The following is a 25,111-nucleotide window of genomic DNA, read 5'->3' as shown; positions in this document are numbered from 1 at the left end:
TTAAGGTAGTGCTTTTTGAAAACCAAGGGTGACTTCCAACCAGTATACTTCTTCAGATCATCAAAATCCATATATTTGAAGAAGTTAACAGAAGTTGCTATTGCCCGAATGTCATGCACCTTGGGGGAATGACCCTGGGCTGGATTTCTTGATAAAATATAAAATCTGCTGCCTAATGCCTTTTAGAGATAGTGTACCACCATCTTTTCTAATGAAAAGGGGGCCTTCGGAATAGGTAGACGTCCTAGATAAATAGTCCTTAAGAGTTTTAACAGGACATAACGATGGATCCTGCGTAAGCGGGACAATCTTCCATGGAGACCACCTCATCAAGGGATCTTCATTCTTAGCTAGAAATTGCTTATTAGGTGAAAGCAACACGTCCCCCGAGGAAAGGAACTCAATATGCGCTTCATCTCTAGATAAAGATGACAGCTCTGATATTCTGGCACCTGAAGCTAGACTCCAATAAGAACAACAGAGTTTTACGCAAAATGGTTTGGTAATCACATTTGAAGTTGTCTGTTTCCGAGGCTAACCTAAGAACATCATTAAGAAACCATGACACTGACGCGGTCTGTGAACGGGCCGTAGACGTGCACATGCCCTTGGGATAGAGGTGAAATAAGACTCGGTTAGATTGATACCAAACCCGAGAAGAAAAATCTTTTTCAGAGCTGACTTAGTGGTTGTAATTGTTGCAGCTGCCAAGCCTTGTTCAAACAAAGACCTGAAGAAGGTTATGGCCACGTTCAATGTCATTACTTTGATATTTCATTCTCTGAGGAACGAAGACAATTTCTTAACTGCTGAGTCATACTGGCGAAGCGTAGACTCTCTCTTCTGACTCCAAGACAACATGTTTTGTGGATCAATGTCGCCTACTCTCTTACCTGCTAAACTTCATGAAATCCATAAAGTTAGGGTTTTGTGAAGACCTGAGGAATCGAACACAGTCCTCGTTTGAACTTGTTGCGATAGTCTCAGTCCGGGAGAGGGTGAGGGCGAAGACCTAGTTCCAGGAGAAGGGGAAACCAATTGCTCTTGGGCCAGTGAGGGGCTATGAGAGCCACCTGGCTCTGAAGGATCTCAACTTTGTGCAGCACCTTCAGGAGAAGGTTCACTGGAGGGAATAAATAGATTTTCGACCACTGTTCCAATATATGCTCAGGGCGTCCGTAGCGTATGCCAGAGGGTCCAGATTGGGGGCTACATAACAAGGCAGCTTGTGGGTTTTGCCTCTGTGGCAAACAGATCTACTTCTAGACCCTGGTACTCTTTGGCAAAAAACCCTCTCGAAGGATTCTTTGGGTCCAGTGACCATTCTGATTCCAGAGGGACCGACCGAGACAGGGCGTCGGTCCGCCACTACATTGTGGACTCCTGCCAGGTGAGTAGCCCGACAGATGCCAGGTGTTCTTGGCTGCTAGAGAAAAGATTGCTATCATCCACTGTTCACATGACTTGACTTTGAACCACTCTGTTTATACAGTGTACTACTACTGCACTGTCGAGGACCAACCTGATATGAGTCTTCTTTGGAGGACGGAGCTTTTTTAAAGTCAGAAACACTGCCATAGCTTCTAGAATGTTGATGTGAAGTGTTTTGGAAGTGAGGTGACCAAGTTCCCTGAACCTTCTCGTGCTGTGAATAACCTCCCCAACCTGTCAGCGATGCGTCCGTATGCACCACTAGGGACGGGGGAGGAAACTGCAACGGTAACTCCTTGGCTAGGTGGCGGCCTTTGTCCATGGGCGCAGGCGTTTTCTGAGAATCAGAGGTATCCGGGCGAACTTGTCCCGACACTTGGCATTTGCCTTCGAACGCCAAACTCGATTGATGTCCTTGAGCTTGGCTTTCAACAGAACGTCCGTGACTGAGGCAAACTGGAGCGAGCTAGGATCCTCTCCTGATTCCTTCTCGAAGTCTCTTTGCACTTTAAGAATTGTCTTGTTGCCTTGGCAATCTCCTTTCTCTTTCCTGCTGGAATGGAAAGAGTGTGAGAATCCAAGTCCCAATGAATCCCTAGCCACTGGAACTTGGACTCCGGGGTCAACCGGGACTTGGTCCTGTTGATCTTGAACCCTAAATATTCCAGGAAAGACATGACCTTGTCCGTGGCTTTCATACATTTTGCCTTTGTCCATCTCCCAGATTAGCCAATCGTCTAGGTACGCCACCACCAATTACCCTGGGATCTTCGGGATCTTAGCTCCAGCAGGCACTGCCTCCGCCAGTTTCGTGAAAACCCTTGGTGCTATATTCAGCCCGAAGGGCATTACTTTGAAGGAGTAGGCTTCTTTCCCTAGTTTGAAGCCGAGGGAATGGTCGGAAGTGCCGAGCTATCGGACATGATAGTATGCGTCTGTAAGATCTATAGAGGTGGTGACGGCCCCACGGGGAAGTAAGGTCTGCACCTGAGAGATGGTCAGCATTTGAACTTGTCGCAACGAATGTACAAGTTTAGACGGGACAAGTCTAAGATCACCCTTCTTTTGTCGGTCCCTTTCTTTGGGACGCTGAATAGACGACCCTGAAATTCAAGTTCTTCGTCTTGGAGATTGCTCCCTTCTGGAGAAGGTTCCTTGGAGTAATCCATCAATTCCTGCGTTTGTTTCCTGATAGAAGGTGATGGGTGGAGGAGGACCTTTGATCCAACTCAGCCTAGGCCTCTGGATACTATGCTTTTTGCCCAACTGCTGAACCCCCAACGATGACGAAAGAGTACAGCCTGCCTCCTACCCTGAGAAACCTTCATTGAGATGATGCAAGGCCGGGATCCTCTGCCTGACCTTGCACCCTCTAGTTCGCCCTTGGGCTCTGGCTCCTCCGCGCTGGCGAAAGGATCCTCTAGCCCTGCCACCCCTAGCAACTCTGGTAAAGGGGTGAAATGCCCGACTCTCATAGACCGGGTAAAAGCGGGCGACAACTGGAATACTGTTGAGGAGGCCTGTTGGTTAGACGGCGGTGAAAGGAAGACAAATTGATGCTGTTGCTGAGGCTGAGCCTTAGAAGTCGAAGGCTGGGATACCTGTTGAATTGGAACAGCTTGTAGCACAGGATGCTGTTGCGGGACTTGGAAAGGTAGGAACTTCCTTTGCCTCTTCTTACCCCTAAAACTGGAGGAAGAAGACTCTGATTTCCTTTTGAAAGGGATTCCCCAACGCAACCTGATGCTTTGGTTAAGACGTGATGCCTCGCTTGAACCTGGATACTGCTGAAGCTGGGAAGAGATCTGCACCCAGATTGAGGAAGCTAGAAGCTTGTTGGGTTCGTGCCTTATCGTCGCCTCAGACAGAACATGCTTCCTGCAATTTCTCCTAGCAATCGCAAAGTCGTACAGTCACATTGCATGCTTAAAAGTAAGCGACTTCGCAATGACCTTAAACAGCAGCTCCTGAGCGTACTCCCGAGCCGCCGTCTCTGTCATCACTAGGGAGTTAAGAGACCTTGCGAGACGTGTCTTAGCGTCAAATTCGGCTTGGATCAATGCGTCTGACAGCCTAGGAAGGCGTTCACTAAACAAGGTGATTGCACATCTGGCTTCAGCTTGCCTACCGAGAACGTAGCTGGCAAATCCTCCCACAAATCCTCCCTACCTGGGAGTAGTAAAGAGTGGGATCTGTCTCCCTAAGCTGGGGCATGGGCTCTTCTCGAGTCACTGCCTGGAGTGTTAGTTCTGCTACCTTTGATGTAAAAGGTAAGGGTTGCCGACATCAGTTGTAAACATGGTGAAAGGACTTTTAAAAAAGCTTGTATTCTAGTATTTGAGCAGTCCCACTCTTCCTAGGCTCCGTACCCATGTTTTGCTTGAGCCTGATCTCTAGAAAGGATAACAGTCTCCCATTGGGGACCTTATCCTCTCTAACCAGAGCTGCCTCCGTAAGCCTAACATAGCCGATAAATGGAGGCTGTAAACCTTCGGGGAAAAACTCGAAATCCTCGAGCCTACGTGTGCCGCAACCTTCTATAGTCAACATCCCATTGACAAACGGAGCGAAGTTAGCCACCACCCTCCAGGGATTACCGGGGTGGAAAGGGAAGGGAGGGAGCGTGGACCCGTCAGGCATGCTCTGAGCTTGCATCAAGACTACTAGAAGGGGCCGAAACTGCCGACTCCTGTCTGAGACCTGCAATCAGGGAGTCCTGAGCACCTAACCTGCTAAACACTTCTTCAAACCTTGCTGCAACTGAGCTGAGTAAACTACCAAGGCGACTGACCTGATTTAGAATATTTGTGTTGAACTGGTCTTGGTCAACGGAAGGAGAATCATCCTGTGTCCCATCTTGCGGTACCTTATGAGGTATCCGGTCCCTAGAGGTTAATGGAATGGGACTGGTAGGGCAATAGGAAGAATTCCCTCCTTGAGACCTTGGGATTGAAGGTTTGGAAAGTGAGTTTATTTTAGTTTTAATATGTGTATGAACCTCTGGTGACTGCCCAGGCCTTGGCAGAGTCTCTGATCTGCCTTTAAGCAAGGTTTTACCCGCAGGTTTTTTCTTTAGTTTTAGGAATCACAGAGAAGGAGTGGCAACCTGGGAGGGGGCAAACCTCCTGTGAAACCCATGAAGGAATTGGAAGTAGAAGCGGAGAGGAAGAATCAGAGTCACTCAAGGAAAGATCCCGTGACTAACTAAGCTAGCCTCATTAACACTGTTACCTCTACCCGTGCCTAGTGTAACGGGCAAATCCTCAACCACTTCAAGTGAGACTTCCTCTAGTCCAAGGTCCGGCAATTCCGCCTCTTGCTGTTCAATAAAACTGAGTCTTGTATTGATTTGATAATCGGTGCCGCTACTTTTGGATCGACGTATCCGGCAGATTTTCCGGCTGGGAAGAGCAAAGTCGCCATATCTCGGGACAGAATATACGGCTTAGCCTTCCCTACGTTCCGTCCAAACCCTCCAACCAGATCTTGAGGGCGGAGAGTGCAGCATCCTTAATAGACTGCTCAGCCTGTAATGCAAGGAATGTGTCAATACCAAGTAAATTCCTTGAACATTATTCTATAATTATTGATTAAACAATATAATTTAATTGAAAGAAATTTTAATTGATCATTTATTTCATCTCATTTCAATTTTTTTTTTTTTTTTTTTTTTTTTTTTGGGGGTTTTTTTTTTTTTTTTTTTTTTTTTTTTTTTTTTTTTTTTATTTTTTTTTTTTTTTTTTTTTTTTTTTTTTTATACAATAAACATAGAATCAGCAGTGCGGCAACTTACCGAAGAGGTAGCCTGATGTACCAAGTCGTAAGCAGGCAAAACAGTTTTCATGATGCCAGACCACGGAATCAGGAAGCAGCACTGCACAGGGGGCGTGGCCCCGACAAACGTCATGGCCGCACAGATCTTGCAGAGCAGCACTACAGCCGGCAACCAGACACTGAGAGGCCTGTAAGTGCAATAATATATAAGAACAATTGCACACACTTAATAGGATAATGAAATATATATTTTTTTTTTTTTTTTTTTTTTTTAAGTGCAATAATATATAAGAACAATTGCACACACTTAATAGGATAATGAAAATATTTCTTTTCTTTTTTTTTTTTTTTTTGTGCCGGAGCATTCCGGGCTATAAAGAAAAGAAAGGGTATAAATATATTCATATGTTACGTCCGGGGACTGTGTAAGGAAAAAAACCACCCGGAGTTGGTATACCCGGAGCTGTATGACCCGGAGAGGGGGGTACACGAAGTAACCCGGGACGGCCACATGAACTCGCAAGTTCCGTGGCAAGAAAAATAAAAATAAAAATAAAGATAAAGATAAAAATAATGATAATAAAAACTAAAATAACAAATATACTATCTCCGCCTACGGAAGGGAATCTTCCGTAAACATAACCCTCAATGACTCCGGGAGCGGCCGGAATCTAAAAAAAACCCCCCAAACCCGCCTTATGCGATAGGGAATGTTTTTTTAGGCGGATGGATGTAAGCTCTGGGAGTGAAAGAAGCAGAGTGCAACAGTCCACGGAAGCCGAGGCTGAAACGCAGTGCGACTAACAACTCCGGAGGCGGTCGGCTAAGAAGCGACACTCCCCAGCCCAAGGTCCTGGAAGACCCACTAAGTCGCTGAAGTAGCCTGTTATCATCTGCTTGAGCCCGAATACTGGAAGTCATTTTCATACACGGAGATGGCTGCTGTGCGGGCGCCAGAGGGCACTTTGGTGGCAAAGAGGCCATGAATACACCTGGGGACTCGGGCGCCATTGGAGGCGTGTCTTCTATCTGAAGTTCCTGTGTTACTTTATGTACTTTATGTATGGACACCATTGGGAGTTCGGGCACTACTGGATGCTCTGTTGCTAAAGGGGGATAAACTTCCAAAGGAAATGCCGACAATGTGTGCTCTGGGGATTGGTTTTGTTCCCTAGAAGAAGATTTCTTAACTGAAGAAGAAGCACCCTTATGATAAGTCTAGTGCTAAGCGCCAGGGGATGGTTTTCTGGTGATTGGTTATCTGATGAAAAGTGCTCAGGGCTATCCCAGTGACTACACGAATGTCACTCCCTAGTCTTCTTATAAGGAACTGGAGAAGAATGATACATATCAGCAGCTTGCCTTTTCAAACAACATGACTTATCAGCAAAGCGCCCATGGCGCCTGGGAGTCGAATCCTCCGAACTCAACGACATAGTGTGCACGTCCACTAAAAACCTTTTCCAGTGGGCCTCGTTTGCAACCTGGGATCCATCAACAGGTTGAACTGATGGGGCGACTGCCTGGAGACAGACCCTGCCAACCTCCCTTGTGTTCCCAGTTTGTCTCTTCCCAGGTTTTTGATAGTGTCAGGCACCTTGTCCTAGGAGAATTGGCGGGCTGAGCAGCCACTTTGTCCACAAGCACTTCACTAGCACCGGGTGCTACAGGGTGCTCCGAATCACTTTCGTCCAAAAGGACCCTCACTGAAGATGCTAACTGTGCAGTTGATTCCACTACTAACTCAAATCTTTTATCTGTTTTGCGCTCGAGACTAGGGAGCTGGGTAAAGAAGGTGATGGGACAGGTAAAGGAGTCACAGGATTGAAAAAAATCACAGGAACATCAGAATCAGATTTAGCTAAAGACAGTTCCTGACTAGCTAAGAGTTTACTGTCCTCTGCTCTAGCCAATGCTTTCCTCTTCTTGCCCCTAGCCAATTTCTTTAAATGAGAATCTTGAGTTTTCCATTTTTTAATGTCCAAGTCAGCACCTCTTGACATCTTATGTCAACAGACCAAGGCTGTCCCCTGCAAACAACATATTTTGTATGTGAGTTGTAAGATTCTTTAGTCGTGCCTGTGTTGAAATGCCTAAAACTAGATACTCTAGAGTCAGACATCTTCAGTAGTCAAAATGGGGGGGGGGGGGGGGGGGGGGGGGGGGGGGGTGGGGGGGGGGGGGGGGGGGGGGGGTCTTATTCAGATAATAAGGTCTCAAAAAGCGCCTATCACTAACTAAATATGCCGAGAGGCAACCAAAAAAAGTACTTCATTAATTGGTGTGATAACGAATAACCAGAAAAGTTAGAATTCCAAAAAATTAACTGCTGCCAACCACTGGACTTCGCCCATCACTTGGCAGAATCAAATTGAAGTGCTTTGCTTCGTTTTACGTCTTGTTTCCCCCCAAAAAGGTGGATGTGGGTGAGTCATTTACCCCTAAAACATTCTAGTGCTACCCACAAATTTCAAAAGTTGAACTGTCAAACAAGTGAAACTAATAGCTATGTAATTACTGGGTAAGTTTCATATATAAATAGTGTGTTAAGATATAGCAGGACAAAATCTTGTAGGGATACCCAGGAAATCATAGAGAAAGGTAATAGATAAAGATCTATACCTGATGGGGTTAGGCAGAAAGAACAGAGCAGAGTGGAGAGATATCATTTTATACAAATTCAACAAAGGAAAAAGCTGATATAAAAATTTTGTGATGGTGACAATTGATAGAAGATGGTTTCTGGAAAGCTTGCATTTTTTTAGGGGAATTTTATGACCAATAAGACCTGTAGTATTTTCAGCCATAATTCATTCATATCACAGATTTGTAAATTGAAAAATAGCTTGTGAAATGTATAATGTTCTTTTTGTGTCATGATCTTTTAAAGTCAGCTGTTTCACCATAACTGTCAGTCCTGTATAGATTGTATCTGGGCTTCAATAGTATTATTGTGAATTCTGATAATTTATTTACAGCGAGAGATTTGGAAACCAGGGTAGCCCATCTTGAAGCTGACTTATTGAGTAAAGAAACCAGTCTTACACATACACAGCAGTTACTGGAAGCCTTGCAGCAGCAGAAGGTTAGTAATGTATAATTTTCTATCTCTAGAAAGAAAATTTGTTAGTTTCCCAAATGTACTATATATCAAAATATTAAGATCATACAGTTCATTTAGTGAAAATGAGTTTTAGATTTGCAAAGAAAAAGTTGCCTAAGTTAAAGTGGCTAGAAGTGCATATGCAGACTAGGGAAAAAATAATTAGTGGAAGCTTTTTCAAATTCAAATGTCCACAAATAGAATTGATCTGTTTTAAGCGTTATCACTAGTATAGGTAGAGGAATCCATTACTGAATCACAAGTTCTGTTCTCATGAATTTTTCCATCAGGTGCAACTCATGATTTTATGCTTAGTCTAGTTAGAGACATGAGCTTATAGTAAATTTCAACTGCTGTATTTTCAAAATTAATTTTCACCTTCCATAGCGATTGCCTTTTGTCTTTTTTATATTGATGATTTTACAAACAAAGGTAGAAGACCATTGAAGTAGTCCATGCTTGTAATAGCTCAAAATTTGGTACACGTGCTTAGTTTGGTCCAAGACAAACATTTGTTGGGCATTTAAACTGCCATGTTTTTTCTCCTTTAATTTGCCTCTTTCAGTATCATTGTCAGTGGTAACCTGTAAATTGATGTTGGTTTTTGGGTTTTTTGCTTTTATGCTATCATTAACATTTTTATGTTAGATTTATCATCACTTGTCTAAAAATGTCAGTCCTTAAGCTGTCAACTCATTTTCTACCTGTTGGACACCACGTCTATTCATGGCTTCTTCATTTATGTTGTAAACTTCCTACTGCCCATTTGCCATGACTTGGGATTTCTCAATCACAGCTTTTCAAAATCACCTGCATTATCTCTCTTTATGAAAGTATGTATAATTACTATGATTTTGGTTATGGGGTGTGTATTATGCCCTGTGTGTATTATTGGGTTGCATTCCATCATGACCCATCACAAGAGGAAGTCTCATACCACAAACTGCATTTCCTGAAGAAAATAAATTTACATAAAATGGATTGCCGATAACCGAGGCTGCCAATAACTAGGTACAGTGGTACCTCGTTTATCGAACGTTTCTTATGTTGAACTTTCTGTTTTTCAAACAAAATTTTCGAGAAAATTTTGTATCGTTTATCAAACAAATACTGGTACTTCGAAATGACTGATTATCTAGTTTATACTTGTATTCCACAGTCTACTGGGTCTTACAAGTTAAACTATATTAAATTTTTTATTCATTTACAATACATAGTTTAATAACAAAATTCGACAAAATAAATAAAAGTATGAATATGAAATTTAGCTTTCAATATAACTATTAGCATAAAAGATGTACAAAATCATATGTAACCGTGGTGACGTCATGCCCAGCTGATTTGAGACTGAACTAGGGAGTGTTGATATGTTGAGGAGAGAAGAAGAGAGAGTTAAAATATTGCTGCATGTATGTAAAAGCAATAACCATTCACATGAAAAGGGAATTTCCTAATATAGTTAATGTAGTGATAAAATATGAGAACAATCGAATGAAATACAGAAAAAAAGTCTTAACCCTTAAACGCCGAGCTGGTATTTCCGAAAGTGTCTCCCAAAAAATCACAGCACGCTTAATTTTCAAGATTAAGAGTTCATTTTTGGCTCCTTTTTTTGTCATTGCCTGAAGTTTAGTATGCAACCATCAGAAATGAAAAAAATATCAATATCATATATAAATATGGGAATACAGTATATGACAGCGCAAAAAAAATTTCATAATTGTATCCAAATCACGCTCCGAGCAAAACGGTTAAAGGTAATGAGTTAATTATTTTTACGTTGTATTGTACAATAAATTGTGATGATTTTGGTATATAACAAATTGTAAAATGATCAAAGCAACACAGAGAAAATATTATCACAATATGATGCATGAATTCGTAACGCACGGACGTAAAAAAAGCTGGTTTCAAAAATTCACCATAAATCAAAATATTTTGCTAGAGACTTCCCGTTTGTTGCAAAATGAAGGTAATTGATTGAATATTACTAGACTGTAAGTGTTGTAGCTTACAATTGCCGTTTTCGACCATTTCGTTCGAGTTAAAGTTGATCGAAGGACGAATTTTTTCTATTTATCGTTATTTATATGAAAATATTTTGAAACTGATAAAAGCTACAACCATGTGTTGTATTTTGTTGTATTCTACATAAAATTTCGCACATTTTCATATATAAAACTTTATGTAACGGCTAATTTAAAATGGTGCAAACATTACGACAATTGGACGAAAAAATGTCTGATTTTTTCTGGAGTTACCACGCGACGTAAGGAAAAAGTTTTTTTTCATAAATTCACCATAAATCGAAATAGTGTGCTAGAAACTTCCAATTTAGCTTACAATTGCGTTTTTTGCCAATTTCGGTCGAGTCAAAGTTGACCGAAGGTTGAAATTTAGGCACTTATCGTTATTTATATGATAATATTTCAAAACTGATAAAAGCTACAACCATGGGTTGTTTTTAGTTGTATTCTACATGAAATTGCACATATTTTCATATGTAAAATGGTGCAAACATTACGACAATTGGACGAAAAAATTTATGATTTTTTTCGGAAGAGTACAATCGCGGACATAAGGAAAAAATGTTTTTTTTTTTCATAAATTCACCATAAATCAAAATATTGTGCTAGAGACTTCCAATTTGTTGCAAAATAAGTTAAATGATTGAATATTACTAGAATGTAAGAGTTTTAGCTTACAATTGCATTTTTTGACCATTTCGGTCGAGTCAAAGTTGACCGAAGGTTGATATATTGGCACTTATCGTTATTTATATGAAAATATTTCAAAACTGATATAAGCTACAACCTAGGGTGGTTTTTTGTTGTATTCTACATGAAATTGTGCACATTTTCATATATAAAACTTTATGTGATGGCTAATTTAATATGGTGCAAACATTACGACAATCGGACGAAAAAATTTATGATTTTATCGGAAGAGTTACTGCACAGACGTAAGGAAAAAGTTTTTTTTTTTTTCATAAATTCACCATAAATCGAAGTATTGTGCTAGAGACTTCCAATTTGTTGCCAAAGGTAAATGATTGAATATTACTAGAATATAAGAGTTTTTGCTTACAATTGCGTGCCCAGAAATAGATTTTTCCTACGTCAAAATCCCTTTTTTGACCATTTCGGTAGAGTCAAAGATGACCGAAGGTTGAGAATTTGGCACTTATCGTTATTTATATGAAAATATTTCAAAACTGATAAAAGCTACAACCATGAGTTATTTTTTGTTGTATTATACATAAAATTGTGCACATTTTCATATATAATACTCCATGTAACGGCTAATATAAAATGGTGCAAAAATTATGTCAAAGTAACGAAATAATTTCTGAGATGTGTTGCTGATGCTTTTTAGTGCGAGAAGAAAGAAATTCGCGCTTACGCGCCTGGGTAACGATTGTAAACAAAACAACACCTTGATCTGTGAGCTCCCAGCATGCCCCAAGGCGCGTGATTCAAAAGTTTTTGCCTAGTAGGCCTATAACTATTTTTCCGCAAATTTTTAAAAAACTTTTTCGTAGACGTACCATACGTCGGTTTGGCACCCAACAGACAGAATTTTCGTCAACGTTTAATACATCCAATCAGCGTTAAAGGGTTAATTGAGCCAGTGTTTGGTACACCGAGTGAGACGGTCTGGTTGAACAATATTAACAAAATAGTAAATGAAAGAACAAGGCTTTTCACAATAAAATTTAGCATAAATGATTAACAAAATCATTCGTCATTGCGGTGATATGCAGCTAACTTGAGGTAGAGGGATGGAGCATTTATATTTTTGAAGAATAATGATTGAATGATTGTAAGTTATCGTGCGTCTTGGTATCGTTGAGGAGAGAAGAGACAGTAAAATCTTTAATATAATATGTACGTAAAAGCAGTAGCAATTCACATAAAAAATACAATGTTATTTCACAATAAATTTAACAATGATAAAACATGAAAACAATCAAATGCAATATAGTAAAAAAAGAAAAGAAAAGCTTGCTTGAGTCAGTGTTCGGTGGGCTGAGAGAGAGAGAACGGCTCTGCTTCCCACTGACTTTTCAGCTGGGCTGGGATGATTATTCGCCCATTTCTTTCACTTACCCTCGATCTGCCCAAATCACTTTTTTGTTACAGTAAAATACTTATCTAGTGACAATTGCTTTTTTATATTTTACTACTGTAAAAGTAACTCAGCTCTGTAATAAACAAACTGGTGCCGCTTTCAGCTTCTGCATGCCTTCGATTGTTTGTTTAAACGGCTTCCTTTTGAAAAGTTATTTTATCTCTCGTTACTTTTCTTGCATTCTTGACTTATTACTTATTTGTTTGCAAAATCCTCATGTTTTAAAAGTCTGCTGTTTGCCAATAGTAAGTTGATGTATTGTGGCATAATTAATCTCTTTCATGGACTTAAGATCCAAGTGTAAACATGCTGATTACTCTCTCTCTCTCTCTCTCTCTCTCTCTCTCTCTCTCTCTCTCTCTCTCTCTCTCTCTCTCTCTCTGACACACACACACACACACACACTTTCGATTCCTTTTATTATCCTTGTACCTAATATGTGAATAAAATTGATTTTATTATCAACCTTTGCATACTGCAACCAATTCGGTTTGCTCAAAGGGTTCCTGTCTCTCCTCCCTCCATCACCCAGCTGGCTGGGTGCCACTTTTACCAAACTGTTCATAAACTGTACATAGAAAAAATAAAATTTTGAAAATTTTACTTTATATAACGTACTGTTTTATTACTTTACACTCTTAATTTAACTTTTGAACATATATTAATATTTAGAAAAAATGTGAAAAGGGGAACTTTTTGGGTTGGCAGGAACGAATTGTCCTGATTCCCTTCATTTCTTATGGGGATATTTGTTTCATATTTCTAACAAATTGTACTTCGAACAGACTTCTGGAATGGATTAAGTTCGAAGAACGAGGTACTCTGTACTGCCTACACTAAAACAATTTTCAGTGCAAAATTATTACTTTTCTCTTACTTTTTATTAATTTACACAAATTTTCAAGCACTGCAGAACAAGTAAGAATGATATCTATTTTAATACTTTAATTCCTTGCCTTAAATCCATTTTTCATGCCATGTTGCTTTTAATATTCTTATTTTTCAGCTAACTTTAGAAGAAACCTTGGAAGAAAGAAAACAAAAAGTGGCTAAGAGGGAAAATTCTATCCAGATGATTTATGCAGAGCTGCAAAAGAGCCTGGACATAATAAAAAAACTTCAGAAAAGATTAAGAGATGAACACATGAGAGTAAGTTAAAAGATTAGGAGATAGTTATGTGAAAGTCAGTTTCATCATATGTCATGGTTATGGCAATTTATTGCTGATTTTGTAATATTAAAACTTGGAATGAAAATTTCATTGTTCATACCAAACCCAACAAGCATAAATATCTTACCAATGCAACTTCAACATAAGATCAATCCTAAGCAGTCTTCATGTTCATTATTTTTCCATGCTATTTGTCATATTGTGATTCATTCCTAATTCCATCCATTTTTCTCCTTTAAAGCAAGTTATCCAAGGAAGCTCTAGTTAATCTAAAAACTTTTTCTTCCAAATGTATTACCTTAGAAAATACCGGTTCTCATATAGTACTTTGCTTTCCTTGAAGTAAACATGGCTTTCTTTTATATAAAACTGCAATTATTCAATAAGAACTCATTCCAAAGGGATGAAAAAACGAGATGATATTTCAAATCTAGAGAGGCTGAGCTATCACTTGTAGTCCATAAGTTAATAATCATTTGCTATTTATTGATTTTTTTTTTTTCTAATTCAGGAAATTAACCTGTTCTTTATAGTAGTTTCAAGTTTAATTTATTATGTTTCGTAACTGAAGAAAGTTGTAAGGTAAGTTCTTAATTACATTTAGTTTGTTATTTAAGCAGTAGAAGTGTCAAGTTTGTACATAATCTATGTCATTAATGTACTGTATTAATTTACTTATCTATCACTAGACATTTTTTTTTTTTACATTAAATGATGAGACTCCCTTTCAGCAGTCAAACGCAGCGTTTATTTCTGTATTTTTATATTGCAACACGTGCATTTTATAACTTGTAATTTAGTGAATTTTGTATTATCACTTGTAGCCATTTAACCAGAACCATCCCTAAGAGACTGTCAAGATTTACTAGGTAGATTGTCAAGTTTGCGCATCTGTGCTAAATAGTAGATGTGGAAGAAGCAGGAAAAAGTCCATGTAGGAAGTCCATGGAAATCATGAAAACATTACATAGTAGAGGATGAAACCAGTGGGAATTGAGGCAATAAGTGCACTGGACAGGAAAATGTTTGTAACTCATTGCATGTGCAACCCCAAAAAGGAAAGATTTGAAATGATATTGTAAGTGATGATGATTATTGCATTTTCCATTAAAATTTTTGTGAATATGGTAATCATTGCTATCTATTTTACTTTACAGAATAAAGTTCAAGAAGCAGCTTTAGTAGAGCAAGAAAAAGTAGTTGGTGAGAAAGACTCACAATTAGCAGTATTGAACGAGCAGTTGCATGAAATAACAACCAAGCTTTCAAAACTTAGTGTTGATAATGAGAAACTTCAAAAAGAGCTTAGTGAGTCAGTAGAGAAACTGGAGGAGCAGGATAAAATTTTGAAAACAAATGAAAATGGTACGTATAGTTCAATAACAGCAGTAACATTAGCTTTTAACCCTTCAGGGATGGGTAAATGTATATTAAGCACACCCCCAAACCAGGTAAAATTTAAGGTTGGCCAATTAAAAAGAAAAAAAAAAAAAAACATCAATGGTGTAAGAAAAAATATTGAAAAATTTTTCTGTACCTTCCATGGGAAGTTGAAAGTGAATATGTACTATTTACAACCCTGTGCGGGGCCTTTTTTTTAAGACACTCGTAAATTTTACCAAGTTATACGTCTTTTTTTCTAATTCCAATAATTTCTTTTAGTTTGTATAATTATAATTACAGCTTGCACAAGATCACAACAGATAAGAAATAAAATGAGTAACAAATTGTGAGTATATTTACATGTATTGTAAAGTCTTTACGAGATTTGCTGAGATGGGGAGATGCAGTAACTTTCTGTGAGGTATACTATGTTTTCCTAATATTTCTTTGCACTTTAACCCTTTAACGTCGATTGGACGTATTAAATGTTGATATAAATTGTTTGTTGGGTGCCGATTGGACATATGGTATGTCGATATAAAAAAGTTTTTTTTTAAATTTGCGGAAAAATAGTTATAGGCCTACTAGGCAAAAACTTTTGAATCACGCGCCTTGGGGGATGCTGGGAGCTCACGGATCAAGGTTTTGTTTTGTTTACAATCATTACGCAGGCGCACAAGCGCAAATTTCTTTCTTCTCGAACTAAAAAGTATGTATCAGCGACACATCTCAGAAATTATTTTGTCACTTTGACATAATTTTTGCACCATTTTAAAATAGCCGTTACATGGAGTATTATATATGAAAATGTGCGCAATTTTATGTAGAATACAACAAAAAACAACTCATGGCTGTAACTTTTATCAGTTTTGAAATATTTTCATATAAATAACGATAAGTGCCAAAATTTCAACCTTCGGTCAACTTTGACTACCGAAATGCAATTGTAGCTAAAACTCTTATATTCTAGTAATATTCAATCATTTACCTTCAGTTTGCAACAAATTGGAAGTCTGTAGCACAATATTTCGATTTATGGTGAATTTATGAAAAAAACTTTTTCCTTATGTCCGCGCGGTAACTCTTCCGAAAAAATCATAATTTTTTTCGTCCGATTGACATAATGTTTGCACCATTTTAAATTAGCCGTTACATAAAGTTTTATAATGGAAATGTGCACAATTTCATGTAGAATACAACTAAAAACAACCCAAGGTAGTAGCTTTTATCAGTTTTGAAATATTTTCATATAATAACGATAAGTGCCAAAATATCAATCTTCGGTCAACTTTGACTCTACCAAAATGGTCAAAAAATGCAATTGTAAGCTAAAACTCTTATATTCTAGTAATATTCAATCATTTACCTTTATTTTACAACAAATTGGAAGTATCTAGCACAATATTTCGATTTATGGTGAATTTATGAAAAAACAAAAAAACTCCTTACGTCTGTGCGATAACTTCCGAAAAAAATCATAAATTTTTTCGTCCAATTGTCGTAATGTTTGCACCATTTTAAATTGGCCGTTACATTAAGTTTTATATATGAAAATATGCACAATTTCATGTAGAATACAACAAAAAATAAACCAATGGTTGTAGCTTTTATCATTTTTGAAATATTTTCATATAAATAACGATAAGTGCCAATATTTCAACCTTCGGTCAACATTGACTCGACCGAAATTGGCAAAAAACGCAATTGTAAGCTATAACTATTACATTCTAATAATATTCAATCATTTACCTTTATTTTTCAACAAATTGGAAGTCTCTAACACAATATTTTGATTTATGGTGAATTTATGAAATAAACTTTTTCCTTACGTCCGCGCAGTAACTCTTCCGAAAAAATCATACATTTTTTCTTCCAATTTTCGTAATGTTTGCACCATTTTGAATTACCTGTTGCATAAAGTTTTATATATGAAAATGTGTGCAATTTCATGTAGAATACAACAAAAAATAATTGAAGGTTGTAGCTTTTCTCATTTTCGAAATATTTGCATATAAATCACGATAAATAGAAAAAAAAAAACACTCGGTCAAATTTGACTCTACCGAAATGGTCAAAAAACGCAATTGTAAGCTAAAACTCTTACAGTCTAGTAATATACAGTCATTTATCTTCATTTTGAAACAAATTTGAAGTGTGTAGCACAATATTTATATTTATGGTGAATTTTTGAAAAAACTTTTTCCTTCCCTCTGCACGCGGATTCTCTTCCGCAAATCTCCGAAATGCGTACATGTAAAATACAGCAAAAAATAATTAAAGGTTATAGCTTTTCTAATTTTTAAATTATTTGCATATAAAAAAAATATATAAAAAAATTTTGACTTTCGGTCAACTTTAACTTGTCCAAAATGGTCAAAAACTGCAATTGTAAGCTAAAACTCTTACAGTATAGTAATATTCAATCATTTATCTTCATTTTGAAACAAATTGGAAGTCTCTAGAACAATATTTAGATTTATAGTGAATTTTTGAGAAAAACTTTTTTTACGTCCTCTCGTTACAAATTCATGCATCATTTTGTGATAATCTTTTCTCTGTGTTGCTTTGATAGTTTTACAATGTGTTTATACCAAAATAATCACAATTTAGTGTACAATACAAAAAAAAAAAAATTAACTCTTTAGCTTTAACCGTTTTGCTCACAGCGCGATTTGAATACAATTATATATGAAATTTTGTTTTCGCGCTATCATATATTGCATTATTTAATTATTTATGTATGATAATGATTTTTTTTTCATTTCTGATGGTTGCATACTAAACTTCAGGCAATGACAAAAAAGGAGCCAAAAGTAAACTAATCTTGAAAATTAAGCGCACTGGGATTTTTTGAAAAAAACATTTTTTCCGCTTCGGCGCTCACTCCCAGACCCCCTCCCGGCATACGGGAGACGATTTTTATTATACCCCTTCGGCGTTAAAGGGTTAATTTGTAAAATTACAATTGTAACTGACATACTGTCTTAAAAGTCTCAAGGCATGCTGATAACCCTCTTTCCTTTGCTGATCTACTACAGTTGCCATTAGTCATTTATGGATCATTGAAGTGATAGGAACATCTTTATTGCTAAATTCATCCAAATCATATGTGCATAATGTTAATACTCATATAGATGAGTTAGCCCATCCATCACTCAAAACCTGTTATCGATACTCATATGATGATGCCTGTCCTTTAAAGGTTAATGCATTCCAAGAACTTAGCATTTGCAAAATGGACTGGTTGGGTGGTTTGAATGTTAGTACATAAAAAGAATAAACCATTTATTTACTTGGCTTGATAGTGCAGATGAGTGCTTAATATTTAAGCTAACAAAGGTGTTTTTTATCTTGAGGTATGTCTTCCCCCATGTATGGTAGTTTGCGTCTTTCCTGGTAGGCTCATTACTCTTTAGTTTCATTTCCATAGTGAACAGACATATTGGCATTTTTTTATGTAATTACTGGTGTGTGAGAACACTTTGAAATCTTTTTAAAATGGGTAATTTTTTTTTTATATGTTGAAGGAGCTTATAAATGAATTGACAGTATTGTAGGTTGTTCATATATCGACCCTTACACTGAAGGTGCAATTCAGTAATAACCCTGTACTTATTTGTAAGAGATATTTTCATTTGAGTATTGTCAACATTTCATTCCCTGTTACTCATAATCTGATGTTTTTTGCCTGTTGTTCATATTGTTCATGGGTTGTGTCAAAGCATGGGAAACATGAAAGTTTCATTTGCCCTCATTTTTAAACAGATTATTTTATAGTATTAAAAAGCCATTACAGAAATATGATGATTTTGTAATAAGACATGTTTTAGTTCAAATCCATTGATCGTAATACAGTGGTACCTCATTTGTCAAATGTTTCATATGCCAAACATTCCGTTTTTAATGAAATTTACAGTAAAATTTTGCATCATTTGTCAAACAAATACTTGTACTTCGAACTGACCAATTACACATCTTTATACTTGTATTTGACGGCCTACTACATCCTACAAGAAAAACTGTATTTCTGGGCTCAACCTGTGCCGCTCCGTGAAATGCTCCCTATAGCACCATTTCTAAGGTATAAAAACTGCTAAATATACCAGAGAAAAAAGCTGCATGGAATACTAGGAATATACCCAGCTCGCTCACCCTTATAGGGTGTCGGTATAGTAACTGGGGCGTGATAAAACCACTATCAGAGGTCCCTTACCAATTAGTCCTCTCCTTTCTCAGCATCCCCCGTTACTACGAGGTGCCGTTCTACATCTGACTACTGCCCGCTTCTACTACTACTACCCATGCGACTCCCATCATTCCTTTCTATAGCACCGCGATACCTACACGCGTTCTTGTGTTTGGAAGCTTTATTGTGCTTATTGTGAAGATGTCTGACCTTGAAACTCCTACTACCAAGTTGAGTATTGCAATTATCAATTTTGATAAGTTGAGGTGGCGACACACGTTAAAATTATATATATTGTTAATTTTAGTCTCGGGAGTGTCGTATGATGCCGCTCCCCCAGCAGCCATTTTGGTGTCGCTACCTCCCAGAGCTTCATGTTTACTTGTCAACTTCCAATTAGTTCCTCATACTAATTGTAGTCGGGTTTATTTAGCTCTAGATATCTTATACAATGGTTAATTATGATTATTGATGTTTATTAACATTTGAGTATTAGTTAGGCTATATTGGCGTTCATATAGTTAGGCTACCCGACCGGGCCGTATGCTGCTTCGGAAGGTAGCCTACACCAGTGAGTTCCCTTTTGATATACATATAATTATATCTAGGTTAAGTCGTTTCTATTGAAATAAGTATGGGAGTAGCCTAACCAGCTACATCCCTCTTTAGCTTTCTACGGAAGGCTAAAGTTTTTATTCAATTTGAAGCGATCTGATTAGGGAGTTGGAACACGATTAAAACTTATAGGATGATATCCTTAAGTCAATTGTATTACCTGACCAGGTCGGCACTATTCCCGATTTTGGAGGGCTAATTATTGATTAGAGCGATTTAGTCTTCCTGACCAGTTTGGCATTATTAACGATTTTGGAGGGTTAGGCTATACGCTCGTATCACACCATGTTCCTCTCTCTACCTCCATTTTCCCCATTCCCCCCATTTTTACTCACACTATGTCGTTATAGCCTACTTTACTTTAGAATATATAATTTTGTTTTATATAAATTGTTATTATTTATTGTGTATGTATTGGACAGAAGGCCATAGGCCTACTGCCTTGATCGGGTGGATCCACTGTGTCTCGGAGGGTTGTCCCACCTGACCGGTCACAGTGACCACATGATCAGGAGCGAGCCACTCTTCTCGGCTGTCTCCCTCCCCCTGTACCCACCTCGGTGGAGTACTTACTCACCACACCCTAACCCCGGGAAATAGGCTTGAGTCATACACTCTAGGGGAGAAGGGGGGAACAGCTGAGAGAGAGGCATTGCTCACACGCTCTGTGAGTCGAGGCAGGTAGCGCTCTCTCCTTGGCTAGTCATGGATGGCCACCGGACGCGCCGGACTGAGTACGCACCTTGCTACGTACCTCGTATCCTCCTATCCCCGGAATCCCATCTTCGCTATCCTTCCGCCCCGGTAGGGCCGGGATAAACCTTAGAATCGTATTTATAAATTAGTAGCTATGATTCTTTGATCGGATTCAGGCAAAATTTTTATCCTGTTCTGATCCCGTAGGCTGATCCCTTATAGAAAAGGATATTAGCTAAATGGTTGATCCGGGAAGAAGGTTACAGATGGAGCCTAGTATTTCCTTAATTTATTTATATTATTATTATTCTCGGGCGGGAATCATAACGGTAGGAATTAATAATTTCAACCAGGTATTCCGGCACCAGTATTGGTGTCCCTAAAATTCTGATTTCTTTGTGCCCCCTTGTCGCCAAGTTATTTTTAAAGAAGCGCTTCACGGAACTGTACATTCCGGGGCCGACGGAATACTAGGTAACCTGGTTTCCGCTCGTCCCAAGCCTTTCTTCACAATACGTACGTTCTACTCTGGTGGGGGTACGGAAAGCTGAGAGAAGTTTCATAGTAAAATTTTTCTCTCCGGAGCCAGCGGACTGGTGCAAGGTTAACCCTGCCACCATTTCTGTCCGCTCCAAAACCTTATAATGACAAAATTTTAGATGACATGAGGTGGTACAAGAAGGAGAACAGAATATTAGGATACCATTGTAAAACACTTAATGCATAGTTTTAAGGAAGCATGCGACTCCACTGAACTAAACACAGCGGATCTAACTTAACTATACATGGCACCGGATCTTTCGGTGATATCAAATTATGATACTCATGTATCAAATTAATTTACAGGTGGTACGCTGTCAGGAGACAGCATGCACTGCTGTGCTACAGCAGTCGTGTGGGCATGAGGTCTACCGATCTCATGCTGGGTGTGCAGTCCAGGTGGACGACCTTCTGGTTTGGCATCCAGAAGGATGTGAGATCTGCTATGCGCTGGTCTCAGATTTAACAAATGACTCGGTATATACAATATTCCGTCCCCTAGAAATAGTTACTAAGTATATTGGCAATATGGAACTTGAAAAATACATTGTCGTATTATAGGGTAAGTTCTAACAGGATTATTTCTTTCAGACCCCAAGACATCAAGAGCTCTTCCCTGGCGACCCTCAAGATCTGGGTCAGCGGCTTTGGCCGCAACGTGAAGGCCAAGAAGCCATATATCCTTGCGGAGGATATGTGCACTCTACTGTACCCTAACGCCAAGATGTCGGCTGCAGTGCCGAAGGAAGTAGCAGCGCCAATCATCGCCAGGATCAGAGAGGAAACACAAGTTCTTCCTGAAGATCTTGAGGGACTAGGGGAAGCCGTCTAAGAAGAAGTAGCAGCCATCAACCTAGACGTCGAACCGATGGTCCTCGACTCCGCCGGACAAGGTAGGGAGGTAAGTGAGGCAGGTGGCGCCCGGTCTAAGATTCCAATTCTTAGTCTGGCGCAGTCTAGCTCTTCTTCTCTGACTTCTTTCCAGGGGTTCACTGGGAAGGTCATGGCTGGGGACAAGCCATGCTCAGTGGCCCCTAAAGTTAAACATTTGAAGAAGGCCCTACCTATACCAAGCAAACCTTCTAAGCTGCCCAAACCACTCCCAACCTGACCATCATCAGTGTTTAAGCTAATGACGGACTCTGCAGTTGCTACTCCCCCACATCAGGGGTCAAGAGCAAGGAGCTCAAAGGCAAAGACGCCGGAATTTGCATTTGATCCGGTAGCCTTCTCGAGCCAACTCATGGAGAGGATGGGTAGCATAGTCCAGTCTCAGATTGGACCAATTGCTGATCGCCTGCAGTCTGTGGACAATTTGGCCCAGAGACTGCAAAAACAAGAGAATCTCATAGAGAATCTCTTGCGATCCAGACTACCACAACAACAGCAGTTTGTGATTCCGGACGCGTCAAAACTCCTGGTGTTCGTTAAGAACAACCCGTTGCGATTGGCTCTTCATGCCCCGTTCTTAGAGGGCATGTTAACAATAGAAGGATGTGGTACCCGTCCGGTAGAAGACTTTGAATTCTATCCGGCGGGATTACAATTTCCCTTCCCTGGTTACGCGCGCCTGACAGAGGAAGCGTTAGTAAGGGTAGATAAGGTCCCCAAGGAAACCGTTATCTACCCAAAAGAGCAAGCTCAGTCCGCCTGGGTCCGGACTTTAAATGATTGGGAGTGCGTCAATACAAATTTGACGCCTCATAAAGGATCATATACTATGTTCGTGGTGGAAGGGCAAACCCCAACACCATGCACCACAAAAGTAGTTGATCTCGCCTTACAGGCGGCTATGGAAGACAAACCCATGCCGCAATTAAGGGAAACTGACTTGACTTCTCTGTTGTTCCCGAGAGACCAAGATTGCTGGGTTGACGCACCAGCTACGTTCACAGTAGGGAAATTGAACTCAGACTGTGCCACCACACAGTTTAGTGAATGACTTCCTAGACTTTCGGACTCTCTGATTAAGACAGAGTACGAGGCAAGAACTAGGCTGAGCAGATCCATCAACTCAGCTAAGATGGCGGAGATGACTTCATTGGTCTACGCCGAGGAGCCACTGTTCAAGATCTTAACAAAGTCTTTGCTCCACACACTCCAGAGTGATGCATATAACTTTGCAGTGGCTCGACGTAATTGCCGGAAACATGTCCTAGCTGAGGCCTCCATTAGGCATAAGCCTAACAGATTAATTAAGGACTCAATCTGGGGAGCGGACTTGTTCCTGGAGGACGTAGTAAACAGCGTCCTCGGGGAAGCAGCAAGAGTTAACCAAAGCCTCAAAGTCTGGTGGGGTCTAATTCCTAAACGAAAATATGAGCCTACCGGAACACAATCAAGAGGCAGGAAAAGACCAAGGAAGTTTCAGTCCTTCCAAGGTCCACAAACTCAAACTGTGGTACAGGCAATGCCAGTATCCCAGATGAGTCAGCCTTCCACATCAAAGACTCGGCCCCAACAACAATATGTGTGGGTAAGCCAGCCACCTCAACAACCAGTAGCCACTACCTCGTTTACGGCATCTCCAGCATATAACCCTACCTTTGAAACACAAGGTGTGTTTCACGGGTACAATAGGCATGCGAGAGGTAGTAGAGCTAGGGGAGCCTTCCGGCATAGAGGCAGCGGAAGAGCTTCCGGAAGAGGTAGAGGATTCCGAGGGAGCCATGGAAGCAGACCTTCTGCAAACCAGTGAGACTCCCTAGGTAGGAGGAAGGCTGTACCTCTTTTGGAGCCGTTGGACTTTCAGCAAATGGGCATATGGGCATACAGCATAATATCGAAGGGTCTGGGGTGGAGTTGGATAAAAGGGCCCCCTCCACCAACCAGTTTTTATCAGATTCCAACGGCAGATCTAACACTTTACACCAAAAATCTCCTTCTAAAGAAAGCAATAAAAGAGGTAAAATGTTTAAAATTTCAAGGACGCTTGTTCAGCGTTCCAAAGAAAGACTCAGACAAATGAAGAGTAATCTTAGACCTGTCCCATTTGAATACATATTCAATGCGACAAGTTCCATATGCTGACCGTCTCGCAGGTGCGGACCTAACTTCCCCGTGGGGCCATCACCACCTCTATAGATCTTACAGATGCTTATTATCGTGTTCCAATAGCAAGGCATTTTCGTCTTTTCCTAGGATTCAAGCTAGGCAAAAGGGTATATACTTTCAAAGTGATGCCATTCGGACTCAATATAGCTCCCAGGATATTCACAAAGTTGGCAGAGATAGTAGTGCAAGAGCTGAGAACTCAAGGAATACAGTTAGTGGCCTACCTAGATGATTGGCTTATCTGGGCCAACAGCATCGAGGAATGCCACAAGGCGACGGACAAAGTAATAAGATTTCTGGAATACTTAGGATTCCAAATAAATTTCAAGAAGTCCCGTCTTACTCCGACAGCATGTTTCCAGTGGTTAGGTGTACAATAGAACCTGAACACACACAAGCTGTTGATTCCACCAAAAAAGAGGAAAGAGATAGCAAGGAACACAAAAAGTTTTCTCAAGGACAAACTAACATCCCGGAGAAACCAAGAAAGAATCCTAGGCTCACTCCAGTTTGCCTCAGTAACAGACACATTACTGAAATCAAACTGAAAGACATCAATCGAGTATGGCGGTCCAAAGCAAACAAGAAAACTTGAGACAAAATTTCTCGGATTCCACCAATTCTGAGGAAAAGACTTCAACCATGGGCCAAAGTAAAAATCTAGCAAAATCAGTACCCTTACAATTCCCACCGCCGGCACTAGTAATCCATACAGATGCCTCCCTAAGCGGTTGGGGAGGCTACTCCCAATACGAAAAGGTCCAAGGTTTGTGGTCAGTGACATACCGTCAACTACACATCAATATCCTAGAAGCCATGGCAGTGTTTTTGACTCTAAAAAGACTTTCCCCGTCAAAGAAACAACATATCAGACTAATACTAGACAACGAGGTGATAGTCCACTGCATAAACAGGGGAGTTTCCAAATCAAGTCGCATAAATCATGTGATGATAGCAATCTTTTCTATGGCAACAAAGAACCATTGGCACCTGTCAGCTGTTCACCTGGCGGGGGTAAGAAATATGG

At 39.6% G+C, this 25,111-nt stretch overlaps 1 protein-coding gene across 1 annotated transcript in view; it reads left to right on the top strand.

Annotated features, from left to right (window-relative positions):
• Positions 1-25,111, top strand: part of LOC135219445 (spindle assembly abnormal protein 6 homolog) — a gene marked incomplete in the record, with an annotated part of 207,012 nt that overhangs the window by 142,742 nt on the left and 39,159 nt on the right. The window contains 3 exon segments of the mRNA XM_064256236.1: positions 8,184-8,290; positions 13,446-13,589; positions 14,768-14,975. Of these exon segments, the coding sequence (XP_064112306.1) occupies positions 8,184-8,290; positions 13,446-13,589; positions 14,768-14,975 (459 nt within the window).

The sequence above is a fragment of the Macrobrachium nipponense genome, chromosome 1, assembly GCF_015104395.2.
Source record: "Macrobrachium nipponense isolate FS-2020 chromosome 1, ASM1510439v2, whole genome shotgun sequence".
Taxonomy (NCBI): domain Eukaryota; kingdom Metazoa; phylum Arthropoda; class Malacostraca; order Decapoda; family Palaemonidae; genus Macrobrachium; species Macrobrachium nipponense.
This window is presented reverse-complemented; position numbering and strand designations above follow the sequence as displayed.